Source organism: Nothobranchius furzeri, chromosome 1, assembly GCF_043380555.1.
Source record: "Nothobranchius furzeri strain GRZ-AD chromosome 1, NfurGRZ-RIMD1, whole genome shotgun sequence".
Taxonomy (NCBI): domain Eukaryota; kingdom Metazoa; phylum Chordata; class Actinopteri; order Cyprinodontiformes; family Nothobranchiidae; genus Nothobranchius; species Nothobranchius furzeri.
This window is the reverse complement of record NC_091741.1, coordinates 39371646-39394698: the sequence shown is the minus strand read 5'-3', so window position 1 is coordinate 39394698 and position 23053 is coordinate 39371646. Positions and strand designations below refer to the sequence as shown.

At 42.7% G+C, this 23053-nt stretch overlaps 1 protein-coding gene across 1 annotated transcript in view; it reads left to right on the top strand.

Moving 5' to 3' along the window:
- The first annotated feature begins 8719 nt into the window (after positions 1-8719).
- Positions 8720-23053, top strand: part of itfg2 (integrin alpha FG-GAP repeat containing 2) — a 30179-nt gene continuing 15845 nt past the window's right edge. The window contains exons 1-7 of the mRNA XM_070547027.1: positions 8720-8944; positions 9759-9854; positions 9934-9975; positions 10060-10237; positions 10313-10452; positions 16076-16224; positions 16307-16401. Of these exons, the coding sequence (XP_070403128.1) occupies positions 8849-8944; positions 9759-9854; positions 9934-9975; positions 10060-10237; positions 10313-10452; positions 16076-16224; positions 16307-16401 (796 nt within the window). The 5' untranslated portion in view covers positions 8720-8848. The remainder of the gene's footprint in view (positions 8945-9758; positions 9855-9933; positions 9976-10059; positions 10238-10312; positions 10453-16075; positions 16225-16306; positions 16402-23053) is intronic.

Genomic DNA, 23053 nt, shown 5'->3' with positions numbered 1-23053 from the left:
ATTGTTCCCACAGAAAGCCGCTCGCTTTAGGAGTCATTGTGCTCGTGAAGCGGAATTTTCCACTTTGATTGGAGCACATCATCAGCTGCACAAGCGGAACGCAGAGGCGCAAATCTGCGGAGAATCTGCGCGGGGGTTGCTTTGTGGATGATTTGATACACTCGATGCGGTTACAGTGGCGCGGACGCGGTGCGTCTCAGCTGATTGTTGTCGCTCTGAGAAGCGCGCGGGGGAGGATGAAACGCGTCTTTTATTGGACTAACACTGAACCTGTGTGTGTGTGTGTGTGTGTGTGTGTGTGTGTGTGTGTGTGTGTGTGTGTGTGTGTGTGTGTGTGTGTGTGTGTGTGTGTGTGTGTGTGTGTGTGTGTGTGTGTGTGTGTGTGTGTGTGTGTTAGGGTTAGGGTTAACAAAATTAAATCATAATGAAATAGATTAACATCAGAAAAAATAAGTCATTAAATTATAACATTTCATAAACAGATGAAAGATTACAAATTTGAGTTAAAAATAAGAAAACTAAAGATTTAGGTAAAAGCTTTAAAATGGTTTTTAAAAGTGACCAGAGGGTCAGTACAAAGGGAGTTCATTCCAAAGTCGGGGTGCAACAAGTCGGAGCACCTCGACTTTTATATCTGGTCTTTGGAACGTGTGTGTGTGTGTGTGTGTGTGTGTGTGTGTGTGTGTGTGTCCACCCATCTTTTTCTTTGGCTCTGTGAACGCGCCTTCGCGCATGCACGCCTTGTTATGTTATAATTTGTTCAATTTTTCTCTGTTGACAGTGGCATTCAACATTCAGGTCCCATTGAATGACACACACACACACACACACACACACGCACGCACACACACACACACACACACCTACTTTCTTTTCTTTCCTCAACCCCACACACCCACCCCCGCCCAACTAGAGCGTTTAGAGAGGCGTGGGCTCCATTCAGCGTCCCCCTCCCCTCCGCCCTTCGCCAGGCTCTCTGGGACCTATCCATGCTCTTGTCAGGGTGCTCCCGGAGTCCAATTAGCGCTTTGTGGGGACGTCGCTGGTCTTCCAGAGGCCGGGAGTCCGCTCGTTGGGGCTTTCCAGGCAGAGCTGACTAATAATTATCATGACATCTGGGGGCCCGAACTCTTATTTGACCACTTTATGTATTTTCCTCCTTTCTTTTTTAGATTATACAACTAAAAATTCTAAATGCAAAATCTAATATGCATGAGAGGGATTATATTTTCTCTTTAAAGCTGTTTATTGAGATGAAAAACTCTGTAAAATGATTTGTTAAAATCAAAATAACAATTTAGGGGAAATTGTTAGGTCTGCACTAAATCCATTTTTGTTTTTGTTTTTAAATAAAAACTTTTGTAAAATGTATGCTAAGTGTTTAGAAAATTAGCGCAACTATAATCGTGCCTTATGGGACAAAATGGAGACGAATGACTAGCGGTGGCGACACCTGGTGGGAAAAGCAGAAAGAGAAAGCCTGAAAAAACTCTCCTTTTCGACACACACACACACACACACACACACACACACATTCTATCTTAGTGAGGACCATGCATTCACTTCCATTCCTTTTCATGACTGTAATGTCTAACCAAACCAACACCGATCTATTCCTAAACCTGCCTCAACTTAAACTTAACTCACACCAACCAACTAGCAAGCTTTTAAAAAGGTGAGAACCACAAAAATGTCGTCACTTCATTGGTTAAAAAGTACAAGAACACAAACACACACACACACACACACACACACACACACCTACTTTCTTTTCTTTACTCAACCCCACATCAGGGCTGCATGGTGGTGCAGTGGTTAGCACTGTTGCCTCGCAGCACGAAGGTTGCTGGTTCAAAACTCGGCTGCGGCCTTTCTGCGTGGAGTTGCGTGTTCTCCCCATGCATGCGTGGGTTTCCTCCGGGTACTCTGGTTTCCCCCACAGATCACAACATGCCCTATAGGTTATAAATTGTAAGTCGCTTTGGAAAAAAGCGTCTGCTAAATGAATAAACATAAACATCTCACCTAACCCCATCTCACCCTCCACAGGTGGTCTCCTCCTTCCAAGCTTGGGTCCTCCACCAGAGGCCTGACATCTTGAGGGTTCTGCAGTATCTTAGCTTTTCCTAGATCTGCACTTTTCTGGACTGAGATGTCTGAAGTTTTTCCTAGGATCTGCTTTAGCCACTCCTCGAGTTTGGGGGTTACTGCCTCGAGTGCCCCGATGACCACGGGCAGCACAGATGTCTTCACTCTCCAGGCTTTCTCAAGTTCTGGGACCTGAGCCCTGGGACATCTCTAGTTTCTCGTGTCCCTTTTTCCTGATGTTGCATCACTTGGTATTGCCACATCAACCACAACGGCTGTCTTCTGCTCTTTGTCCACCACCACAATGTCCGGTTGGTTCTCCATCACCATTTTGTCAGTCTGGATCTGGAAGTCCCACAGGAGCTTGGATCTCTCGTTCTCTACCACTTTAGGGGGGTTACCCACTTTGACCTTGGGGCTTCCAGTCCATACTCTGCACAGATGTTTCTGTACACGATGCCAGCTGCTTGGTTGTGGCGTTCCATCTCTACTTTCCCTGCCAGCATCTTCCATCCTGCAGTTATGGGGTGGATTGTCTCAGGGGCCTCTTTGCATAGCCTACACCTTGGGTCTAGTCTGGTGTGCTAGATGGTACAACCAGCTCAGTGGTCTAATGGTAGAGTGTCCGCCCTGAGACTGGGAGATCAGGGTTAGATTCCTGATTGGGTCAGACCAAAGACTTTGAAAAAATGGGGCCCAATGCCTCCCTGCTTGACACCCAGCAATAAAGGGCTGGATTGGGGGGTTAAACCACCAAATGGTTCCTTTGTCTGCAGCTCACTGCTCCCCAAGGGGTTGGGCCAAATGCGGGAAACAAATTTCGCACACACATCAATGTGTGTGACAACTAATGGGACTTTGACTTTGACTTAGATCTTGGCCTCTGTTGCTCTGGTGTTCAGGGCCTGTTCCCGTGCAGCCATGATGAGAGCCTCTGTGCTGTTCTTCAGATCAGCTCTTTCTAGCCATTGGTAGGATTTCTTTATCAGCCACTTCAGTTATCTGTCGGTGGTACATCCCATGTAGGGGTTTGTACTCCCATGATGGTAATTCCAGCACCTCCTCCTCTGTTTGCCATTGTTTGAGACATTCACTGAAAATGTCATCTGTTGGGGGCCTTGTCCTTGATGTATTTATGGATCTTGGATGTTTCATCCTGGACAGTGGCTCTCACACTAACTAGTCCTCGCCCTCCTTCCTTACAGCTAGTGTACAGACTCAAGGTGCAGGATTTGGGATGGAACCCTCCATTCAAGGTTAGGAGCTTCCGTGTCTTAACATCTGTGGTCTGTATTTTTTCCTTTGGCCAGTTTATTATTCCTGCAGGATATCTGATTACTGGCAAGGCGTAACTGTTTATTGCTCAGACTGTTCTTGCTATTGAGCTGACTTCTTAAGACTTGTCTCACTCGTAGTAGATACTTGGATGTGGCTCCTTTCCTTGCGTCTTCTTCAAGGTTGCTATTTGCTTGTAGGATACCAAGATATTTGTAGCTATCCTCAATGCCTGCTACAGAGACTGGGTAGGCCTATCAGGAACTGCTCCAGAGTGGTCCTCCACCACCTTCCTCACCCATGGTGTCCCACAAGGTTTTGTGCTGGGGCCTCTACTTTTATTCCTCTATCTGTGCATGACCTGAATTTATTACAAGAAAGCCCACAAAGTGCTTCACAAGAACAAAAAAAAAAAGATTAAAAAATATAAAATCTAGGAAAATAAAAATTGTGATTAAAAAATTGCGAGAAAGGGAAAGAGAAATTTAATAAGAAAGAGGTAATCAGTGGATCCCGGGAAAGGCAGAAGTGGTAAAAAAAAAGAGTGGAACGAGAAGAAGGTGGCGATGAAGAATCAACCAAAGGTCACGCAAAAGCCAGCCTGAACAGGTGAGTCTTCAGCTGCTTTTTAAAGGAGACCACTGAGTCCACTGTTCTCAGGCTCAGGGGGAGAGAGTTCCAGAGTCTGGGGGCCACAGCAGCAGATGATCTGTCACCTTTGGTCTTTAGCCTGGTGCTGCACAACCAGTAGGCTTTGATCACTGGACCTCAGGGACCTGCTGGGGGTGTAGGGACTAAGAAGATCACCAATGTAAGATGGTGCTTGTCCATGTAAGGCCCTATAGACCAGAACCAGGATCTTGAAATGAACCCTGAAGTTGACTGGCAGCCAGTGAAGCTGGAGGAGAAGCGGGGTGATGTGGGTGTGTTTGGAGGACTTGGTCAGAAGCCGAGCACAGGCATTCTGAACCACCTGTAGACGGTTCAGGGAGGTTCTGCTCAGACACGTGAAAAGAGAGTTACAGTAGTCTAAGCGTGAGGAGATGAAGGTGTGGAGAACTGTCTCAAGTTCAGAGCGAGACAGAATGGGACTCAGCTTAGCAATGTTCCTGAGATGGAAGAAGGAAGAGCGAACAAGAGAACTGACATGAGAATCCAGGGTGAGAGCTGGGTCAAAGGTCACACCAAGATTCCTGACGGAGGGTTTGGTGTGAGAAGCAAGCTGACCAAGAGAGTCTCTGACTTTGGGAACCAGCTTGTCTGGGGCACAGATGAGGATCTCAGTCTTATCTTCATTCAGCTGAAGAAAGCTCCCAGCCATCCAGGTTTTGATAGAGTTTAAGCAGGTGTGTAACAGCTGCAGCTTAGACATCTCATGGGGCTTAAAGGAGATGTACAGTTGGATGTCATCTGCATAAAGTTGGTAGGAGACTGAGGAGCTCAGGATGTGCTGAAGAGGAAGCAGATAGAGGAGGAAGAGAAGGGGCCCCAGCACAGAACCTTGTGGGACACCATGGGTAAGAGAGGTGGTGGAGGACCTAAACTTGGAGACGGCCACAGAAAAGGAGCGCTCAGAGAGATAAGGGGAGAACCACTCCCGAGCAGGTCCTGATAGACCTGCTCAGTCACTCAGCCTATCCTAGGATTGACTGATAAGTCTTTTGTTGTTAGCCTCAAGGGCAAGCTGCTGGATTCATTATCACTTGTAAGTCGCTTTGGACAAAAGCATCTGCTAATATAACCATAAACATCCAGTAGCAGGTGATGGTCAACAGTGTCAAAGGCTGCAGTCAGGTCCAGCAGGACCAGAACAGAACAGTCCCCTGCATCACTGTGAGTCAGAAGGTCATTAGAGACCCTAAGAAGAGCTGTTTCAGTAGAATGAGCTCCACGAAAACCTGACTGGAAGCTATCATAGGTGTTATGTTCATCAAGAGCAGCTGTGAGTTGTTTAACCACAACCTTTTCCAAGATCTTGGAGATGAACGGAAGTTTAGAGATGGGCCTGAAGCTGCTATGGAGAGAGGCGTCAAGACTCGTTTTTATTTTTTGGATTAAATCTTTATTTGGAATGAACATATATCAATGAACAAGACAAGATGTAAATGACACAGGAACAGAGTTATTCCAGTTTTTTTCTTCCCTCCTTTCCCCCTCCCCAATTGAATCCAAGATGAGTAGCGGATGGCAAGAGCATCCAAGCCTTCATAGAGGAGTATCAAGGAGAGTCCCTTAATATCTAAAGTACTGAAAAGTGACTGTGCTCAGGAGAGGAACCTGTAATAGTTAAAGGGTGAAACACATTTATATAAAACAGTAAACATGACCAGGAACTGAGGGGTTGCCTGTTTTTTTAAGAAGCGGGTGGATTACAGCGTTCTTAAAGTAAGCAGGGACATGACCAGAAACCAGAGAAGCATTAATTATAGAGAGCACGCTGGGACTGATGGACTGAAAAGCACTTTTAAACAAAGATGAGGGTAAGATGTGGAGGGGGCACGCAGAGGTCTTCATAGAGTTAACTAGTTTGGTTAACTTAGGAAAGAAACAGGAGCAAAGCTATCTAGGATGATGGGCCTGGTGGGAGTCGGAACAATAATAATAATAATTTCGGCCATTTAAATGTACTTTTACGTAAATTCCTACATGAGGAACATTTATTTTCAACATGACTAAAAGATGGCAACTTTAAAAAGATAATTTAAGCACATCTCTTGTGTGTAACTCTAAAAACATGCAATCATACCACTATTTCAGAAACAGGAAATCGTTTTAATTGTTAGCTGGGGAGTGTTTTTTATTTATTCATATTTTTATGTGTAAAATACGTTGAAATAACTTGAAAGAAAAACCCAGAAATGCCAGAGCAGAAAATAAAGCTATTTTATTTTAAATCCATTCATGTGATTAGATAAATTACCAAGAAGTAAATCTCCATGAAAAGGAAAAATCACTGAAAATGTTCCCCACTGGCATCAAATATTACGCTTTGTTTTTCAAAGAAAACTATTTATGTGTGTCATAATGTATAAAGACTGCATCTTAAATCAATATTATTTAATATTACATGCACTCTGAAACACAGTCTTATGTAAAATATCCAATTTGTGTCTTTATTCATCGTAGACGTGATAAAAAAAAGTTTTGCAGCATCGACATGTGCTTACATCTGTAACTCATCTGTACAGGGAGTGCAGAATTATTAGACAAATGAGTATTTTGTCCACATCATCCTCTTCATGCATGTTGTCTTACTCCAAGCTGTATAGGCTCGAAAGCCTACTACCAATTAGGCATATTAGGTGATGTGCATCTCTGTAATGAGAAGGGGTGTGGTCTAATGACATCAACACCCTATATCAGGTGTGCATAACTATTAGGCAACTTCCTTTCCTTTGGTAAAATGGGTCAAAAGAAGGACTTGACAGGCTCAGAAAGGTCAAAAATAGTGAGATATCTTGCAGAGGGATGCAGCAGTCTTAAAATTGCAAAGCTTCTGAAGCGTGATCATCGAAGAATCAAGCGTTTCATTCAAAATAGTCAACAGGGTCGCAAGAACCGTGTGGACAAACCAAGGCGCAAAATAACTGCCCATGAACTGAGAAAAGTCAAGCATGCAGCTGCCAAGATGCCACTTGCCACCAGTTTGGCCATATTTCAGAGCTGCAGCATCACTGGAGTGCCCAAAAGCACAAGGTGTGCAACACAATACTCAGGGACATGGCCAAGGTAAGAAAGGCTGAAAGACGACCACCACTGAACAAGACACACACGCTGAAACGTCAAGACTGGGCCAAGAAATACCTCAAGACTGATTTTTCTAAGGTTTTATGGACTGATGAAATGGGAGTGAGTCTTGATGGGCCAGATGGATGGGCCCGTGGCTGGATTGGTAAAGGGCAGAGAGCTCCAGTCCGACTCAGACGCCAGCAAGGTGGAGGTGGAGTACTGGTTTGGGCTGGTATCATCAAAGATGAGCTTGTGGGGCCTTTTCGAGTTGAGGATGGAGCCAAGCTCAACTCCCAGTCCTACTGCCAGTTTCTGGAAGACACCTTCTTCAAGCAGTGGTACAGGAAGAAGTCTGCATCCTTCAAGAAAAACATGATGTTCACGCAGGACGATGCTCCATCACACGCGTCCAAGTACTCCACAGCATGGCTGGCAAGAAAGGGTATAAAAGAAGAAAAACTAATGACATGGCCTCCTTGTTCACCTGATCTGAACCCCATTGAGAACCTGTGGTCCGTCATCAAATGTGAGATTTACAAGGAGGGAAAACAGTACACCTCTCTGAACCATGTCTGGGAGGCTGTGGTTGCTGCTGCACGCAATGTTGATGGTGAACAGATCAAAACACTGACAGAATCCATGGATTGCAGGCTTTTGAGTGTCCTTGCAAAGAAAGGTGGCTATATTGGTCGCTGATTTGTTTTTGTATTGTTTTTGAATGACTGAAATGTATATTTGGGAATGTGGAGATGCTATATTGGTTTCACTGGTAAAAATAAATAATTGAAATGGGTATATATTTGTTTTTTGTTAAGTTGCCTAATAATTATGCACAGTAATAGTCACCTGCACACACAGATATCCCCCTATAGCTCAAACTAAAAACTACTTCCAAAAACATTCAGCTTTGATATTAATGAGTTTTTTGGGTTCATTGAGAACATGGTTGTTGTTCAATAATAAAATTATTCCTCAAAAATACAACTTGCTGAATAATTCTGCACTCCCTCTATATCTAGGCTATAAAATACAACTTCCTGTACATTTGCACATATTTAAATCTTCGACTGGACCAGCTGGAGCCACGTCAGACCCGCGGAGGTGGAGAGGCGTCCATCTAGACAGTCCTAATTATGATTCAGTAATTTACCATGAAACCAAATGCTTGTAAAATGTGCATTAAAATAAATGAGTGCAACAAAACGTTTCATTAAGGATTTAAGATTTTCCACAGTTGAGCTCAGCTTTGTGAAGTTATTTGGTCACTTTTAAAATATTCAGCTGTTCTGATCTTGGTTTTCTCTGAGTCCATCTATTTCTGTTTCGGCTGTATTAGAATACCGCCCTTTAGTGGCACACTTAGAAATTTGCACTCAGAATAAAACAGAAGCGGCCTCTAGAGGTCAGTATTTCATTCTTAAAAAATCTGGAGATTTATTTCAGTCTCAAGAATAGTTCCTTTAAATGCAGAACTCTTCAATAGAAATTATTAGTTATATAATGCAATCTATAAAACGGTCAATAAAAAAAGTTAAATATTTCATTAGAGATTAGGAGAAACACTTGTGAGCACTGAAACGTACGATTTTCGTACCAGCTGAGCTTCCGTAGCCCTCGGATCACGTGGTTTTGTTTACAAGGAAGAGGCGCCAGTGATGGACGATGTGGCGACTGTGCACGTCAGTCTAGAATAATTAGGTCTAGCACGTGTGTAAATCAGATTGGTAGTTTTTAAATCAACCTAAAAGCAGCAGCTATGCGGTCTTTGAACTTTGTTCATCGGGTCGGTTTGGATTTTACAGGAACGATGTTTCCACACGCGATCTGTTTGGGAGACGCAGACAACGACTCGGTAAACAAGTGTTTACGTGATTGTTTAAATTTACCTCCCACATCTGAGTTATACACAGCTGCATCAAAACGTCACTTTAATTAGTTTTATTTTGATTATTTACAGGAAAAGGTGTGAACAATCTACTTATTTTCAAGGGGAATTGAATGAAAACGATGTAATTTGTTATATGTTTTAAAAAGCAATGTTTATAAATGAAGATAGAGTCAGAATTCATTTGAGCATCATTCTGGGACAAAATACACAATTGTGCCCAACTCAAACAAATCAGGTCCTATTAGATAACAGAGCTGAATTCTGTACCGCATACTTTGGTCACGTAACTGAGTATGTGATGTATTTTAATATGTTTCAAAAATCATAAACATTTATTGTATGGCAATTTAAAGCATCTTTAAAATACAATATTCATTCAAACTAGGATTTAAAATGATCTGGGTCTCATGAGGTCATAAAACTATGTAAATATCTTGTTATTTATTAAACATTTATTTTTAAAAAATCTAGGTTAAACTTAAGAGAGGATACAGGTAATAAAAAAATAGGCTCAATTCTTTGTTGGGAATGCAAGACTTTAGTTACTGAAGTATTTGGTGCTAGTCGTCAGCAACCAAACTGAAGAATTAAAACAGAACAATGACTCCAAGCATAGCCACGTGTTTACTGCAGAAAACTAAAAAAAAAAAAATAAAAAAATAAAAAGGAAGCAATAAACATTTTGCATTTACAACATCGTGTCCCGGATCTTCAAAGCCAAACATTTAGAGTTGGAAAGAGGATGCCAAAACTCTTGAAAACGCTTGTCTGTTTCCAGCTGAATGAGCTGATCGTTGGAGACACGAGTGGAAAGCTGCTGGTTTACAAGAATGATGATTCCAAACCCTGGATCACCAGAACCTGTGTGGGAATGGTCAGCACAAAATCCCTACAAATGCACAGATTTTAGAAAACATTTGAACGTATGCTCACATGGCGTGGTGCTTTTACAGCTGACGTGTGTTGCAGTCGGAGATGTTTGCAACAAAGGGAAGGTGAGCAGAGACGTTTCAAAGGCAGTTGAACGTTATAAATGTTTAAAGGTGATCTGACTGTGATCTGTTGTGTGTGTCTGTCAGAACCTTGTCGTTGCTGTGGGAGCAGAAGGCTGGTTTCACCTTTTTGATCTGACAGCTGCAAACCCAAACAAGTCAGATTCTTCCAGCCAACATGAGTTCCTGTCATCTGATGATCAGAGGCCTTTCTTCACCCAACACATTCCTGCCAACACCAAAGTCATCCTCATTAGCGACATCGGTACAACTCTGGCTTCGTGCCATCAGCATTAAACGTGTTTTTGGTGTACCGTGTTAAATCTGATCGTGTGTGCAGATGGAGATGGGCGCTGTGAGCTGGTGGTGGGCTACACAGACCGGTTGGTGCGAGCTTTCCGTTGGGAGGAACCGTCTGACAGCTCAGAGGGGGGGTCGGGTCAGCTGGTTCTGCTCAAGAAGTGGCTTCTTGAGGGACAGGTGTGAATACTTAGATTTATTTATTTTTTGTTATTTATCTGTAATTTACCATGACGGATCAGAAAGGTTTTGTAGGCTCAGGAAGCTGAAAGGAAAGGGACTCAAAATAGTTACTTGATTTACTTATTTTTCATTTTTTAACCTTATTTTATTTATTAATTATTTTTAAAGTTATTTATTTTCCTGATTGTTATTGAAATTTGTCGAATAACTGAGTGTATAAAGGAACCTGGCTGAGAGGTTTTATGTAAGAGCTTTATGTTCAGCAGTGAAATGATCCCAGATACGTTCCTCCTGTGATATATCACTGATGAAAGATGTGACTAAAGAGATTTTAATGCTAGCTCACTGTGAAACACAAAAGTTTTCAAAATTCATTAAATAAATAAGACATTATGAAATAAATATCTACATGAAGAAATACTAGACAATCATGTAATCTGACAATGAAATAACAGAATGTTATGTAAAATCTAAGCTTAATATTACGAAATATTTTTCATTCTTTTAAAATGTCTTCATTTATATAATGTATTTTTCAAAAGTCATTTTTTCATAATAATCCTAATTAATATTGAGCTCGGACATTCGGGAGGGACTCGGAGTAGAACCGCTGCTCCTCCGGCTCTAAAGGAGTCAGTTGAGGTGGATTGGGCATCTGGTCAGGATGCCTCCTGGACGCCTCCCTGGGGAGGCGTTTCGGGCATGTCCTGCCGACAGGAGGCCCCCGGGTCGACCCAGGACACGTTGGAGAGGTTACATCTCCAATCTGGTCCGGGAACGCCTTGGGGTCCTGCCGGAGGAGCTGGTGGAGAAGACCAGGGAGAGGACAGTCTGGAGCTCCCTAGTTGGGATGCTGCCCCCGCGACCCGGACCCGGATAACTGGAGGAAGACGACGACGACGACGAATATTGAGCTATTTTTATTTAATTCATTCAGTTTTTATTACATAACGTCTTTTTAACAAAGACAGCTTTAATTTCATAATAGTGTTTTTTTTTCCCATGGCTGATTTATTTCATAATGAGTCTTTACAGCAGAATGTCTCAGTCCGTCAGTCAAGCCAGTGGGTGCGACCTGCAACACCATTGGTTAATCCTTCAGCATTGTTTGGTTTTCCTGGATTTCTGCTCACCGTACATGACCGGACAGTTTAAGTTAGTTCTCTGTAACACCTTCCTAGGTCAATGGTCATGAAAGATGGTGGCGTTGCCTGAACTTAGTTTAGTTCTGTTTTCTTTGGCAGATCAAATAGAGTTGAATAGTTTGTCAGACTGACCCATCATAAACCTTTGTCGGCTGTGCTGAAAAGAAAGGTACATAACCTAATTATTTAATTAATTAGCTGCACGTTCCGATTTTGAGTTGTTTGGATGACATTTTTGAAGCGTTTGGTTCAATACTTAGTGAGTGATTGCTTTTGTCTGACTGAATTAACAGCCAACGACACACTGGCTCCACCCCGTTAGTCTTGACTGACGGACTGAGACATTCTGCTGTAAAGTCTCATTATGAAATAAATCAGCCATGGGAAAAAACACTATTATGAAATAAAAGCTGTCTTTGTTAAAAAGATGTTATGTAATAAAAACTGAATGTTTAAAGGGACATTATGGAAGTTTGACAGCCAAAACATGTATAGAAATAATAAATGTCTTCTTCATACGTTCTCCTGCAATGACCTGGTCCTGTAGAATGAGCCCTGGCATTTTTACTGTGATTGCCTGTTTTTCTGTAAAATCACAGAAAAAGAGAGAAGCTCGGGTCGAGCAGGCTGCTTCATGCTCGTTCACGCTCAGGCATCGCCCGTAGCATTTGCTATCAGTAGCTTTAGCAGGAGAGAGAGAGGCAGTGCCACTTTGTCGCTGTTCCTAACGCCTAGTGACAAAGCTAGCTACATTTCTGAGGACCCTTAGCTACTTTCTGTAGAACTTTCTTCTAGATATTTCCTGCTAATTAGCAACAAAATAGCCATTTTCGCTCCGAACCGTTCTTTGAACGTTGTTTCAGCTGTAATCAAGGATATAAAAGTTACAGATACTATGACTGTTACAGGTGTGTAGCTCACCTTGTAAAATGTCTGACTCCTGTGCTGAAGACCTGGGTTCAATTCTGGATGTGAACATAATTTATTTAGAGTTAATTTTTTACATTAATGGTATATTTTTTTACAGTAAGATGCCCAAATTTTTATTTGAGACTCGCCGAATGGCATTGAATTCACAGATAAAAGAGATGTGGGTTCAACTTTCATTTTGGAACAATTTTTCAAGCAAGGGAAGGGAATGATCTGAGCATGCAGGAGGACTGACCCATCATAAACCTTTGTCAGCTGTGCTGAAGAGAAAGCTACAGAACCAAATTATTTAATTAGCTGCGCATTCTCCTGTCCTCTGGGCCACACACACACACACACACGCACGCACGCACGCACACGCACACACACACACACACGGGACTGTCTCAGCTGTTATTTTCGTTAAGGAGTGTGCACGTACAGCATGCACGCCTCGTGCACGAGCCTACTATTGAAGCTGCCGTTACGCTTTTGGCCTGAGGGGGCAATCGCGAGCATAAAAATTCAAAAGTCCCTAAAGTCCCTTTAAATAAAAATGGCTCAATATTATTTTGGGTTATAATGAAAAAATGACTTTTGGAAAAAAAATTATATTAATGAAGACATTTTAAAAGAATAATGAAAAAAATGTCATAATATTGAGCTTAAATTTTACATAACTTTCTGTTCTTTCATCATTTCATTGTCAGATTACATGATTGTCTAGTATTTCTTCATGTAGATATTTATTTCATATTGTCTTATTTATTTATTGAATTATGAATACTTTTGTGTTCCATAGATCACGGTTCACTAAACCTGAATATTGTATAGGTTTCTTTAGAAACCTTTTTATCATTATTTTAAACTAATTACAGCAAATTTAGCTAATTGATTACAATTTACTATTTTAATTACACTCATTAAAAGCAAATAATAGCCCTGAGTTCTCAGACGAAACATAACAAATCAAACTATGCGAGGGGGGGCTTACTCCTCATACGTTATGACTGGGGTTCAAAAGAAAGTTAAAACAATAGCTTGAAGGAGTTGAAGCTAATTAACCATAATATTCACGAACAGGGATTTTCATGTGAATTTTTTATTAAAAATATGAAAAAAAATTGACGTTTTTGTGATTACAGACCCTCTACAGTTGACTGTAGCATTTTAAGTTGGCTTCATATGATACTTTATATTTAAACCTCCCGCCGCCATTTTTATGTTAATCAGAATTCACAACAGTTGATAATTTTCCAGTGTTACAGTTTGAGAAAGTAAGTAGATAAAATGTTCTTAGTGATATTGTTCTGACCTTCCTTACAGAGTTTCAGTGTTAAATTGTGTTAAATTTGAACGCTGATGGAAAAGTGTTAAGCTAACCGGCGTTAGCATGCTATAGAAAGCATTTTCAACCCAAGCTTTAAAGAAATATTTTTAGGGAACCTATTTAGGAATTATAATTTTTTTTAGTATTTTTACTGAATTGTGGCAGATGGAGAAAATCCCGCTGGCCAAACAAACGGATAAATATTTTAAAAATATACCAAAATATCCAGGTAGCTACAACCGGCTGCTAATCCAGTCTCCTCTCCTTTTGGTTGGCTCATGGGTCGCCGAACAAAGTTTCGTTTAGTTGGTTTTATTGTACAAGGACAGCGCAAAAGACAACCTTACATCATGAATGCAACTGTTGTTTTGTACAGAGGTTTTCTAGCCAAACATAGTCATTGGTTAGACTTTTAGAATCAGTCAAATAACAGTGTTTATAACATTTATTATTCACCACACACACAATCAATGTAAATAAATTAGTTTAGCTGATTAGAAACATGAGTGTTCACAAAGAAAAGAATGGAAGCGAATGGCTTTGCCTTACCCTCTGAATCACACTTATGTTGTACTTAAATTTAAATGATAATTCATTATGTGAGTGTGAGACTGTGTTTGTCACGTACTTTGAGGTGCTTGTAAAAATTCGTCATTTAAAAGACTACAAAAAGAAAGAGTCAGCAGGAGCTCAGGAGGCAGAGCTGGTTGTCCAGTAATTGGAAGGTTGCAGGTTCGATCCCAGCAGAGAATTCTGCTTTGTGTCCTTGGGCAAGACACTTAACCCACCTTGCCTTCTGGTGGTGGTCGGAGGCCACCTTATCTCTGTCTGCTGTGGCTACATTGTAGCTTATCATCACCAGTGTGTGAATGTGTGTGTGAATGAATGGATGATACACTGTGGTGTAAAGCACTTTGGAGTCTTCTGACTCTGAAAGTTGCCACACAAGTGCGAGTCATAGCTGCTATTTTCCACATGGCCAGAGTTATGGTGGTTTTTTCCACGTTTAATGCGACTTCTTTCGTCCCGGCAGAATGATGTCAATTTTGCTAAACTCAGCCATTTTTTTCTCCACTTCTTCATGTCTAGTTCGATAACGTCAATTTAGTGAGACGAATATTTGTTGATCGCTTTGTGTTTTCAGACAAGACCTAAAACAACTTTTTCCGTTCGTTAAGAAAATAGCTTTCATGGCGTCAAAATGTCGTTGTCGTCGTCTTCCTCCGCTTATCCGGGTCGCGGGGGCAGCATCCCAACTAGAAAGCTCCAGACCGTCCTCTCCCCGACCTTCTCCACCAGCTCCTCCGGCAGGACTCCAAGGCAGATGTAACCTCTCCAACGTGTCCTGGGTCGACCCGGGGGCCTTCTGCCGGCAGGACATGCCCGAAACACCTCCCCAGGGAGGCGTCCAGGAGGCATCCTGACCAGATGCCCAAACCACCTCAACTGACTCCTTTCGATCCGGAGGAGCAGCGGTTCTACTCCGAGTCCCTCCCGAATGTCCGAGCTCCTCACCCTATCTCTAAGGCTGAGCCCGGCCACCCTACGGAGGAAACTCATTTCGGCCGCTTGTATCCGCGATCTCGTTCTTTCGGTCATTACCCAAAGCTCATGACCATAGGTGAGGATTGGGACGTAGATCGACCGGTAAATCGAGAGCCTGGCTTTCTGGCTCAGCTCCCTCTTCACCACGACAGATTGGCTCAGCGTCCGCATCGCTGCAGACGCCGAACCAATCCGTCCGTCGATCTCCCGATCCCTCCTACCCTCACTCGTGAACAAGACCCCGAGATACTTAAACTCCTCCACTTGAGGTAGGACCTCCATGGCACATATCAAACAGCATCAGAACATCACTTTTATTGCATAATGCCAGAAAGAGATCAGAGATTTTAATGCTCGCAACAGACTTTTATATTTTAAATAGATCTCCCTGTTTAGTTGATCTGCTGTTATTATAACATGTTTTTAGACATTGATCCATTTTCGACAATAATCACAATCCGAAATTCCGCAAACAAATTGTTCAGAATAAAACAATCTCACAATCTTTTGTCACTGAGATTTCCTTATAAGTGACTAGTCACCAGTGTTATATTTTTAGGTAACAATTAAAAAACCTCTGATGTTATATATTCTTTTTATTCAATTTCTATCGCCACATTTCTGTGCTGTCTGAAACAGATTATTGGGGGATAAGTTGCGGTTTGTGATGTTCATGCTTCCTCTTATGCAGGTCGACAGTCTTTCTGTGAATCCAGGTCCTGAAGGTATACCTGAGCTGATGGTGTCCCAGCCGGGATGCGGCTACGCTATCCTGCTCTGCACCTGGAGGCAGCAAGACTCCACTGAGTCTGAGGAGGATGACCCTGCCACACCGGGATGGTACACCTCAGCAGGATTTAGATATCGGTTGGCCTCTTGGAAGATTCGTCTTTAGGCATAAATACCTGTTTTTTTTTCATAGTGAAGGGCCCTCCAGAGATGTAGTTCTCCACCTAACCACCGGGCGGATACACAACAAAAATGTTTCCACTCATCTCATTGGCAGCATAAGCAAAGGTAGAAATCAGAGGAAACTTTTACTGATTAGTTTTGTGGATCTTTGTTACTGGTCTTAACCCATTCACTGCCAGCTGTTTCCTGATCAGAAAAGCCAGTCACTGCCAGCATTTTTCAGCGTTTTTACTGATTTTTAAGAGTCACAGAACGTTGTGCGCAATGATGTTTATGTTTATGTATTTAGCAGACGCTTTTGTCCAAAGCGACTTACAAGTGATAATCGGCATGTTGCCCTTGAGGCTAACAACAACAATAACAACAACTTGGCATCAATCATGGAGAGGAGGGAACAAAGGAGTGGACGGTGGGGGGGGGGGGGGGAGCAGGGAGGGTGCTAGTTTAGAAGATGCTCTCTGAAGAGCAGGGTCTTCAGGAGTTTCTTGAAAATTGAAAAGGAAGCCGCAGTTCTGGTAGTGCTTGGAAGGTCATTCCACATTGATGATGTTGATGTCGACGCCAAAACTAACCAAACAAAGAGGAGACTCACCTCTTACATCAGGAAGAATCTGCACATTTCGAGCTTTATCCGTTCTTTCATAATCCGTTGTTGAATTGTGATCGGCAGAAGCTTTTCCGGTTCGCGCCTCACTTTTTTAACAGCAGCGGCCCAAAACGATCTCCTAACACATGGATGTTCTGCTTCCTGATCACGTGACGTGTGACGTATGTGGATGAAGATCGGCTTTAGAGCTGAGAAGTTTGTTCTCACGGTGCGGGGCCTCGTCCGACGCCTACACAGTAAAAAAAAAAAAATGCTAACGACGACTTTAGTCGTCATTGGTAGTGAATGAGTTAATGACCAAAACCTTCTTCCCTTCCCTACACATGAACTCTTTGAGCCATGGCTGCGATTTACGTGGTTGTTTTTGGCATTTGAAGAAAACCTTTTTTACATTTATTATTTATTTTGTTTGTCTTCTACCATTTCTCTGGGTCTGTTATTAATTAAAACACTAAAAGGTGAGTGTTAAATTAAGATCGACCACGCAAACAAAAATGAGCCATAATATTAAAGAGACAGTCAGTAGTTTTTACCTTTAGTCTCTGGAAATACCCATCAAAACATTGGAAATGAATAAAATGATATCCAGTTGGAGGCTTCTTACCATATAAAAATAGAATTCAGGTCTAAAGTACATAAGGTCCTGGTCTAGCCTCTTTGGGGTGCGCCATGTTTCCTTCTGGCCAGTTTGGGGTCCTGTGCCTGTCGTTGACGTCACAGCAGATCACTGGCTGAACGTACAACTTTTGGAAGTAATATTACCTCATTCAAAAACATTTAGGCAGTAAAAAACGCAAATTTTATAACAAAACTGCTTAACTCTTTCCAAAACATACATAAAATAACAGATTTGAAAAAAAAAAAGATGCAATATAGTTTCGCCGAGCGGTATTGTTGCAGTTTGATGACATCATCGGCAGGCGCAACCCCACAAGCTGATCCGGAAAGGACAGCGCCTGAAAACAACAATTGGCATTGCATTCTCTTTTGGAATTACCGGAAAAACCATCAGAGTTTGAGGAGTCACACCAAGGTTGCTTTCTTTCTGCTCCACAGGTAACATTTACTGTAATGCTTCTTTAACCCTTGGAGGTTCCTTAAAAAAAGCTAAACTGGGGACCCTCGCACAAAAACATGCACTTTAGCAAAATGCATAATAAAAATTATATAATATTTCAAAAGTCAAACATTTTTTCCCACAGATTCTTTCCTTAGCTTCAGTCCTCACCAAACATAGTAAAATAGAGTGTTTTTGAGCTTTAACCCCTTTAGTGCTACGTTTTGTCAAAAAAAATCAACAGTATAAAAAATTGAAAAAATATAATTTTTTTGTGTGTTATGTTCACATCACTTCTTTTGGGGCTGAATTGTGAATTGCTTTGGAGAGTCACAAATGAGCAAAAAAAATTTTTTTTGTGTTTCTCTTTATTTTTTGCATAGTGCCAGATATTCAGAAAAACACATCCAGGTCCCTTGCACAGAAAAATGCATTTTCGCAAAATGTGTAATAACATTTATATAATATTTCAAAAGGCAAACAGTTTTTTTTTACACAGATTGTTTCCTTAGATTCAGTCCTCACAAAATATAATAAAATATTTGAGTTTTTGATGTTTAACCCCTTTGGTGCTAAGTTTTGTCAAAAAAATCAACTTTATAAAAAATTAAAACCTAAATTATTTTTTGTGTGTTACGTCCACAGGACTTTTTTTGGGGGTGAGTTGTGAGGGCTCTAGAGAGTCATAAATGAGCAAAAAAAAATTTTTTTTCTCTGTATTTTTTATGTCAGATATTCACAAAAACTCACATCCAGGTTCCTCGCACAGAAAAATGCTCAATGATAGGTGTGTGTGTGTGTGTGTGTGTGTGTGTGTGTGTGTGTGTGTTGCAAACGGTGCACACATCAGTGGAGTGCTGATTGCAGACAGCCATGTGACATTTGGAGCAGAAGCGGGCAAACATGCTTCGCTTGCCTTGGCAGAGATGGCACCTTTCTTTCATCCTCCTCTCTTCCTCCGGAGGGCTGCTCTGCTGCTGGTCGACCCGTCTCCGCTCCGGGAGCGGTACACTCCAGCCAGGATCAGCAGCCCAAAATATGTCCGCAGCTCCGTCACGCCAGTCAACGTCCACTCGTCATTTCTCCGGATCCCCTCCGTGTTCGTGTGGCAAACGGTCAGGTTGAGGATTTCATCCGTAGTAAAAAAAAAGATTAAAACAATATTCAATGCTTTCTGTCTGGCTCACGGCGTACCGAGTGATACCGGGACGCAGGATTTTTTCTCGCCGAAAATGTTGGCCCTCCTGCGATATGCCGCTCTTTGAACTCCGCGGAGAATTATCTGCCCCTCCCTCCTCCATCTCTTCATCAGATTCTTCTCCCTCTTCACCATCCTCATCAGGGTCAGACTCTGGGCCTGCTGGGACAAAACTGTCATCCTCCGAGTCCACAGAGTCATCTTCAGAAGACGAGCTTTCCCCGCTGGAGACTGTTGGTTCCTGCCGGGCTTCTAGCTCATAAAGAAAGTTCACATGCTTGTGATACATTGAGACGTCGTGCCATTTTTGCAGTGGATAAAAACGAATCCCAATCCGAGCCGTCTATATAAGCATTTTCAGCAAGGACACAAGTGTAAATGTAACCTAGGCAACACTGGAGCTGCAGAGCTCAGGCGCCACACCAGGGGTTCACGACGGCACAGGTGGAGAGCGAGGGTGCAAAACCAGAGGGACAGAGACACCAGAGAGCACAAGTTGGTCTGCGACCTCTTTTATTAACTAAATAAAGCCCCCCGTCTAAAAGTATATAACCTAAAAAAAGTTTGAGTCCATAAAAGTATTTTAAAACATATTCTTCAAGAAGACCCCCAAAGAAACTTGGGCTCCTCCCAGATCCACAAAGTCAAGCGGAGGGAATTTCCAGCATGGGAAAGGCGACGTCCCGGCTTCAGCGTCCGACTCCAGCAGTCCCTGGTCTCGATCTCATCAGGCACTCGTCTCAGGCGTGACCTCCCGGGGGCTCTCGCCGCTCCTCCCTGACAAGGACAGAACACTGGGGCAGAACCGTTGTCTGTGAAGCAGTGTAATCTCTTTCTCGTAGGATCGGCCCACACGGAGCGTCACTCAGCATACAACAGTGGAAGCCGTCTACTCACGGATGCAGGCAGAGGTCCAACCTCTGCCCTGCTGTCATTCAAAGGCGTCGCTCCCACTCGTTGTCGCTGCACGCCAGGCATGAACTGCTCCTCCCGCGATCCAACCCGTTCTGTGCTACGTCCTCTTATATTAGTCCAGTCCCTCTGCCTTCTTCTTTCTTTGGTCTCTTTTTCCTTCCTGCAGTTCTGCAGCTTCCTCCCTTTATCAGCCTGCTAGCTATGCACACCTGGTGCGCTCTCAGTCACGCCCACCTCTTCAGGTGACTGTCATGTCAACAGTGGCAAAACAATCTAAACTAAACATGCACATAAAACCAACAACACACGACAAAATCTTACAATAACACAAAACTGTTAAGAAATTCCAACAATTATTAAAAGAATTTAAAGCAACAAAAACACACTGTCCACTGTGTGACCTCAACATTGATTGATGCAGGCGTTTGATTTTACAGGCTGCATCTTTGAAGTTATAGCTGTTGATACTTGCGTGTTCATGAGCTGTGATCTGTTCAAAACGTCGTATTCTTGTTGGCATTACAACTTGCAACAGTAAATAAGTTAAAGTTAAAGTCCCATTAGTTGTCACACACACAGGTGTGTGTGCGAAATTTGTTCTCCGCATTTGACCCGTCCCCTGGGGGAGCGGTGAGCTGCAGACACAGCCGCGCTCGGGAACCATTTGGTGGTTTAACCCCCCAATCCAACCCCTTAATGCTGAGTGTCAAGCAGGGAGGCATTAGGTCCCATTTTTTTCTAAGTCTTTGGTATGACCTGACCGGGAATCGAATCCCTGATCTCCCAGTCTCAAGGCGGACACTCTACCACTAGGCCACTGAGCTGAAAATTGTTTGAAAATTTGCAGCACATTCGGTTTATATCCAGCTACCACAAAGTTTTGGTGTAGATCAAAGAGTCTTACAGTGACATATAAAGCCACCCACCAAAGCATGAAAAAATCTGTCCTCTGGTAATTTGTCGATTGCACTGAGTCATAAGTGCATGCATGTGTGCAGAATCACACACACAAAAAGCACGTATAAATCTGTTGTTTAGGATTTTGCAGTGATTTTAGACTTTGGATGAGAACTGATTTTTCTAATGAAAACTGAAAAATCACAATTGCATAAATTATCAAAACACACATGCACACTAGTTTATGACCTCTTTAAAAAAACACTCAAAAATTGTTCAAAAAAATCATTGCATTGTGAATCCAGGGGCCACACAATCTTCAAAACATAAATTACTAAAGTGTATTATAAATCAATCCCCTGCCATTTATAGAGATGTCATGCCATTTGGTGGAAAAAAGTAAAAACAACAATTTTAGTCCCCAGTGGCTGCAGAAACACAGGTGGAGTGAAATAAAAAAAATATTTGAAGTGATATTTAGCTTTGTTAGAAAAATGTTGTTTCAATGGGAGTCTATGGCACCAAAAAATGTCCAAGGACCTCAATGTTCCTTTTTTGTCTATACAATGTTTTAAATAGAATAGGGAGGGGACATTTTACTTTTAGTAAACTTACCCAAAAACACACACTGGAACAAAAAATACAAAGAATTGCATCAACACATCCAAAGTTATTAAAAAAAAAAACATGACTGCCTGCGCTAAAAAATGCACGAGGCACCTCTGAGGGTTAACTAGCAACAGTCAGGAAGATGTGGTGTAACCCCGGGTTTCCACGGGAGCCGTCAGCAGCACGTTACTGCAGCAGCACGTCTTGCTCGCGTAAGCTGCTGCTTGGCCCTTCCCACGAGACGCGAAGCAGCAGGGGAGCAGCTGTCACCGACCGAGCACGAAGTCACACGAGTGACTTCGTCAGCAAAACACAACAACAAGCAGGAGAAAACTACAACATGGTTTGTGTTTTATGTTCTGTCCGTTTTATAATCGCCAATACGGACCTGAAAAACAAAGGAGACCGCTAGCTCTTCCTCAGCCTTCAGAGAGTACAGACGCTTTTTTCTCAGCTCCCTTATCGGCTTCCCCAAGGCTCTTGTCCTGTCTGCCTACAGAGCATTTCTCCTGAAACCACTACTCTCTTTTTGGAAATATGGACTTAATTAATTGGTCATTCAACGTGATTGACAAAATTTTCTCTACGATGAGAACGGAGAAGGGGGCTCCCACCTGTCCCGAGGGGACATACGCATCGGGATGTGCACTCGATTCTTGGGAGGTCTGGCGAATCGTGTGCCTCTCTCAGCTGTCCATCGAGGACGTGGAAGATTTGTGGATATTCGGCCTGATGATCACTGGATTTCTTCTGATTGGAGTGGGAGGATATCTGGTTTTCTGGAAAATTGGGAAGACGGGAGCGATTGGAGTGCGACCCGTACCCACGGAATGTGCCGCTCGTGCGGTGACCTCACAGACTGGGACGTTACTCGAGGTGAACCGTAAGCTGGACAATGTCCTTGCGGCGTTGCCTGTGTTAGTGCGCAAGATGGATTTGATCTCGGAGAGGGTCGCCGGACGATGCGGGGATGTGGAATGTAAAATTGGCTTCACTGGTGGACATGAATGACCACTTAGAGACTACAAGACGGAGGGGAAGATTATCTCTGTCTACCCTAAACAAAGTTATGTTTATCCTTATCTGACGCCATAGAAGCCTCTCAAGGCTGCCTCAACACACCCCCACAAAAGGAGGAATGCCGACAGATGCTGTGTCCCGACCTTCACCCTCTCCCTTCAGGCTATATCTGCAGGGACCTCAATGTGCTCTCTGTTCCTTATCTCTCCCTCCCACCTGTTGTTCTGCAGCTGGTCGATGCGCCGCAGTGGCAGCTCCCATTGGAGGCTTCAGGATCCCGCCCACCCCCACCTCCCCATTGGACTCTGATGTTGTACACGTGCTGTCTGTGCTTCCATGTCGGGTGTTTTTTTTGCATTGGAGTGCTACACCCTGCTGGTGTAACCCTGTTAATGCCTTTTTTTCCCCTCCCTGAACTTTCCTCATGTAACACCCTTTTCATCTAACTATTAAG